Source organism: Aegilops tauschii, chromosome 4, assembly GCF_002575655.3.
Source record: "Aegilops tauschii subsp. strangulata cultivar AL8/78 chromosome 4, Aet v6.0, whole genome shotgun sequence".
Lineage (NCBI taxonomy): Eukaryota > Viridiplantae > Streptophyta > Magnoliopsida > Poales > Poaceae > Aegilops > Aegilops tauschii.
In genome coordinates this window covers 494,180,578-494,186,540 of record NC_053038.3, presented here as the reverse complement: position 1 = coordinate 494,186,540, position 5,963 = coordinate 494,180,578, and the positions used below count along the sequence as shown (strand labels likewise).

General features: G+C 50.5%; 1 protein-coding gene across 1 annotated transcript; it reads right to left on the bottom strand.

The window, feature by feature from the left end:
- Positions 1-3,578: 3,578 nt before the first annotated feature.
- LOC109750367 (AP2/ERF and B3 domain-containing protein Os01g0141000) lies at positions 3,579-4,884 on the bottom strand. Its single transcript, XM_020309333.4, has one exon. It carries the CDS (start codon positions 4,798-4,800, stop codon positions 3,712-3,714), a length of 1,089 nt encoding a protein of 362 aa, XP_020164922.2. The 5' UTR covers positions 4,801-4,884; the 3' UTR covers positions 3,579-3,711.
- Positions 4,885-5,963: the final 1,079 nt, after the last annotated feature.

Sequence of the window (5,963 nt, the reverse complement as noted above, 5' to 3'; positions counted from 1 at the left end):
AAATTTAGGTATCTATTAGTATTACAAAGGCAACCACCACTTACCGTCTATGTAATTACTGTCTTTGCACACAAGGCATAAATACCTTAATGTGTAACCAACGAAATCGATATTTTTTTCTCACCACGTTTAGTTTCTCAAAAATAAATAAATTGAGCGGGAGTTTCTCAATTTGTAGTGTGTGTGAAAAAGGTAATTTAACCAGCATAATGTTGTAATGGTTGTTTGCATCAATCAAGAGGCCCTCCTTTTCAAAATGAAAAGGAAAACATCATGGTTTGTTGTAGCACAAAGAATACCAGTACTACTTGCCCCCTCATGACTCGTTAGCACCCCTCAAAATTTTGAGCCTTTTTATGGCGTATAACTCAAAATTCGAGGGGGCTTATAAACTCGGACGGAGAAAGTAATTTTGTAAGTTGAGTGCATGAAAAATACTTTTTTTGCTCTACCGCGAGTGAGGCTCTTCTTAAATAATTAAATACATACAAGTAACATATATAGGTTACTAACTTATGTTATAGTTTCTGCCAGAGCATATTATTAGTGAAAGTATATCCTAGCAAGATCGGAAACAGTAGGGCCATGAACATTAATAGAGAAAAACAACCAGAAAAATAGAGAAAAACGAAAATCTTTAATCTATGTATTCATGCTTCATGATGACAACTCTTACATGATGTGTACAAATTAATGCACTCCATCACTTTCCGTATAACTGATGTAAGAATGATGAAGTTGAAGCTACTTGGAGCAAGATATGACTAGTAGTTTTTTTACTGTAAGATATGACTAGTTAGTAAATCATTACCCGCTAGAGATTTAGTCATTTAGACAAGATGAATGCTCAAATTTATGATCCATTCAAGCAAGAGATAACCCTGCGCAATATTTCCCCAAAATGAATGCAAATGAAGATAGCGATGGGCACATTTAGCCGTGTGAATGAACTAGTAATCAAATTAATTTCCTAATGCAATCCAAGACCAACAAGCCGTTCAAATTTTCTCTTCATGTAATTAAGCTCACAATGCCCACTATATTTAGGATCATGAGCATAAATATATTACTCCTACTGGTTTAGCAAAAGTTTTATCCTGCGGGGTTAGAGCAACTCTAGCAGACCCCGCAAAACGCCCCGGCCCGCAAAATAACCGTCAAATTGCGGGTCGGGGCTGAAAAATCTGCACGAGCAGACCCCGCAAAACGCCCCGGCCCGCAAAAAGTTTTGCGGGGCGCGGCAAATCTTCTCCCCCAACCTCTATCTTCACGGGCTGGGAGGCCGACCCGAGCTCAACCCCCATCCGGCGCAAGATTTGGCGGGAGGGACATTTTCGCGCCACCTTTCCCGCTTCCCGCACCCTCCACCACCATTGCCCCCGCTCCGAAAGCTCCGGCTAATCCTCCCCGGCCGTCCCTCGCCGCCATGGACGACCCCATGCTGCCCCCCGCCACCGTCGAGGTCGCGCACGCCCCTTCCCCTCGGGCGGATCTCGTCGCCGGCCATGTAAGCCCCGCCGGCGTCGCCCAAGCACACGCCAGGCCTGCCCGCAAGCGGCAGGGCAACGTGCTTGTGCAAGGCGGGAATCCGGCTGCCCCCACCGCGATGGCCCGAGCTTCGGGCGGCAATGCCGCTGTGCGATCCCGGCCGGCGGCGGAGAAGGCCGGCAAGGCCGCGGGCGCAAAGCGGAGGAAGGTTCCGACTTCAAGGAACAAATCTTCTTCAACCTCTCACTCCATCCCCCCGCAAGGAGGTGCTCCGGCGATGCCGTTCAACGGTGCCGCTCCCCCGCGAGCGAGGAGTTCGACGAAATGGCCGGAAGGTATATCTCTTTGGACTTTGGTGGTTCTCTTTCGTTTTCGCCATTGTTTTTCAATAGCTCGTGACTTGTTATCGTTCGGTATAGCGGTGGTTCGAACAATGCAACAACCGAGTTCGTGAACTTGTTGGACACGAACGCGGTTGACATTGATCAAGCCCCCTTCGAACCTTTTGACTACAATGAAACAGAGTGCGGCGTGGACGACCATGGTTGTGCGGACGACTTGGCTGAGATTGAAGCGGAAGCGTTTGAGAATTCACAAGCAAAAGCTGGGAAAAGCCAAAGATCGAAGAACTACACCATCTTGGAAGATCAAGCTTTGATCAAAGCATGGAGTGCGGTGTCTCTTGATGCATGCACGGGTACTAATCAAACCGCCAAGAGATATTGGCAAAGGATCGAAGATCAATACTTCCGCATTATGAAAAACTACCCCAACGAGACTCCACGCACATTTCGGTCGCTTCAAGGTCATTGGGAGAACATCAAGCCTATGTGCAGCCGTTGGGCAGCTTGCTTGGAGCAAGTACGCAATGCACCTCCAAGTGGCACCCTGGAGTCCGACTATGTGAGTTTGCTTTGCCTTTGTTCAAGTTGTGCATCATCATAATGTATCATGAAAAATGATTGCATCACCTTGTTCGCATTGTGTAGGACAAGATTGCTCAACATAGATACAAGGACATGGAAGCTTCGGAAGGCAGATTCTTCAAATTAGAGCATTGTTGGGAGTTGCTCCAAAAGTGCGACAAGTGGAAGTTGATCGACAAAGAGTCCCCACCAAAGAGAGGCTCACTTACAAACATGGATGAAGATGAGGATGATGATGGCCCAAGAAATTTGAACAAGCCCGATGGCGACAAGAAGACTAGAGAGAAGATAAAGAGAGAGCAAGAAGCATCGAGCTTGAGGGAGAAGATTGATGCCATGGTGCAATCAAACGAGTTAATGTTGTTGAAGTCGTTGGAGATCAAGAAAGAGTTGGCCGAAAAGAAGGCAAAAGAGAAGCAAGAAAAATGGCAAATGCTCAAGGAAGAGGGGCTGCGCAGAGCTGCCATTGTGGAGAGAAAAGTACGCGCCTCTGAAAACAAATCGCTGTCATTGTTACTCGCCGAAGAGAACAGATCATGTCAATGAACCGCAATGACATGGACGACGTCACCAAAACATGGCATGATATGGCAAGGAGAGAGATCTTAAAGAGGAGAATGGTCGCCTCGGCCGGTCCGTCTGCCAGTTCCGGTGATGTTTTCTCTGCTCCATACGGTGGCAATGTGGATGATTTCGGTGCGGGAGTTGGAACAAGCGACGGAGGTGGCTACGGTGGCGCCGATGAACTTCAAGATGGACTCCATGGCGCCAAGTGAAGATCGACCCCCAAGATGATGCCGGACATGGGCGCATACCTTTGCATGCCCTCTTTTGCGTAATGAACTTCGCTTTTATTCGCGCGCAAACTGTTTGTCATTTGAATTTGAACTTGTTTGTGAGGCCCTATGACAAATTTCAGATTTGCAGTTTTTCTGTTTTGCGGGTCGTTGCGCTATTGCCCGAGCAAAACCCGCATAGCCGACCCGTAAAAAAGCATATTCCGCGAATATACTTTTTTACGGGTCCGTTCGGAGGGTCTGCATCTGTGCTAGCCCTCGCCGGCCCGCAAAAGCGGTTTTGCACGAACTGCAAACGCGTTTTGCGGGCCGGCGTTTTGCGGGGTTTGCTAGAATTGCTCTTAGTTTCGTCCAAAAGAGCCCAAAGTAGCTAATACGCACTTCATTTCGAAATAATGCCAAAAAACCTATGCGCATTACATAGAGGAACGGAGGGAGTAACTGCTTGGGGAATACCACAATACCAATTGGTGTAGCAAAACCAATCATACTCGCCAATGTCATTGCCTCTTGAACAACTCCAGCTCCGCCGGCGCCGCTAGCCCCCTCATCTCTCCGGCGAGGTCGACGCCGAACAGCCTCACGACACGGGCTTGTTCTCCTTTGCCCGTCTCCACCACCGGCGGCGGCGGTGACGCCGACGCGCCGCTGTTCACCGTCGTGGTCTTCTTGTAGTCGATGTAGAACTGCTTCTCGTGGCCGTACTCTGAGCAGGAGAACACGACGACGTCGCCGGCGACGAGGCCCTTCTCCCGGACGAAGCGGCTCCAGCCCTTGGTGAGCACGTAGCTCTGGCTGCTGTTCCAGTACGAGTACCTGAACCGCCACACCTTCCCCTGGCCATCCTCGAAGTTCAGCAGCACGGCCTTGTCAGCGGTGGTCGTTGTCTCCGGCGCGCGCTTCAGGGGGATGTGCTTCTCGGCGTGCTGCTTCGGCAACACGATGCGATTCAGCTTGCCGACGTCGCTCGGCGTCAGCACCTTCTCGAAGAGGGGCTCCCTCGCCCACGACGGCGTCGGCTCCGCGCGCCCCCCAATGCCGCGGCCGCGGCGCAGGCCCCGGCGGAGCTCGTCGGAGTAGGTGTGCTTCCGGAGCATGTCGACGATCTCGGCCTTGGAGTGCGCCGCCAGGAAGGCGAGCTCCGTCGACCCGGCCGTGCGCGGGAAGTTGGTGGCGGCGTCGAGGCCGCGGTAGCGGAGCGCGGCCACGTTGTAGGCGCGCGCCGCGGCGTCCTCGTCGGGGAACGTGCCGATCCAGACGCGCGCGTGGCGATCGTAGATCTGGGCGCCCCACCGCCCGTTGGGCTGCGGCACCACGCCCTTGAACCGCGACGACGCCGACTGCGCCGATGCCGACGCCGAGCGCGAGGTCACGGCCTCGTCGGGGATGGCGACAGGCAGGCCCAGCGTCGTCGGCAGCCGGCCGGCGGCACCCGACTCGGTCGTGGCCGTGGACGCGCCGGAAGAGTGCTCCGGCGTGGAGCTCAGGATCTGCAGTCCCATGGACTGTTGCTTTTCTGTGGCTTGGCATCTGCCCTTTGGAGGGACGTCCCTTTGGAGTGTGTGTATGGGCCAGTTCTTTTCGGCCATGATTCTGGTGCCAAATTTGATAAATTTGACCTATAGACGAAATCAAATCACAGAATGAACTATCCGTGAAACTATTTCACGCGGCTGACCTTTTTATGCGACGCCCGACATGAAGGCGCCACACTACATTGTGCAACGCCTCACAGGTAGGCGCTACACGACTAGCGTCGCACCCGTGTGATCAGAAAATTACTAAGTCAGTGTGCAGCGCCTGAGAGCTAGGTGCCACATTATACAGTGTAGCGCCTAGCTCCTAGGCGTTGCACTAGTGCTGCGCCTAGCTCCCAGGCGTTGCACTAGTGCAGCGCCTGAGAGCTAGGCGCCACGGGTCAGCCGCGTGAAATAGTTTCACGGACAGTTCATTCTGTGATTTGATTTCGTTTATAGGTCAAATTTGTCAAATTTGCCGATTCTGGTAATCTGCCCGGAGAATCAACCGCTGATAAAATCCGCCGTCTAGTTCTTTTCTGAGATTTCAGCCTATAATTGTTGTATGAGTTGTGTGATGAAATGTCTCTAACAGCCATAGATTGAAACTGAGTGTTGAATTGCTAACACTTATTATTTCAGACAGTTTCACGTCTAATATGAACACGAAAACAAATATCATAAAGTGTTTAACATTGCAATTTAAAAGCAGGTTACAAATATCACAAAGTGCTTAATAATGCAACTTAAAAGCGAGTTGATTGGGGACGAATGAGTGGGGCGGTTACGAACGCAAGCCTCTCTGGATCGAGCGTTTTGGGCCTTTTTCGGTCTGGCCCGAGTGGCATTTACGTTCTAAATACATTGTCCAATAGGGGTACTTGCTGAAAACGAAACATTTTCCTTTGAGGGATTGCCTAGAATCGCCTTTCGACGATTCTAGATTGCGCTGTGATTCTGGGTTGATTCTAGACAATCTCTGGGGCAGAGCCGAGGTCTTTTGCGATTTTGATTCTCCATACTGCGATTCTTCATAATCGAGTCAAAAAACTGGCCCTATGTGTGCTTGTGTGGGTTATGGTGCTTTTTTCTCTCTCTCGGTTGTGTGGGCTGTTGTACTAGCTAAGCTAAGCTAGGAACATAGGGGATATAGGATGTGTTATTTTTCTTGTGTTGCGTTTGTGTGTATGTTTTGTTTGGCAAATCTTATGTTGTGTGTGTTTACATGGTAAATA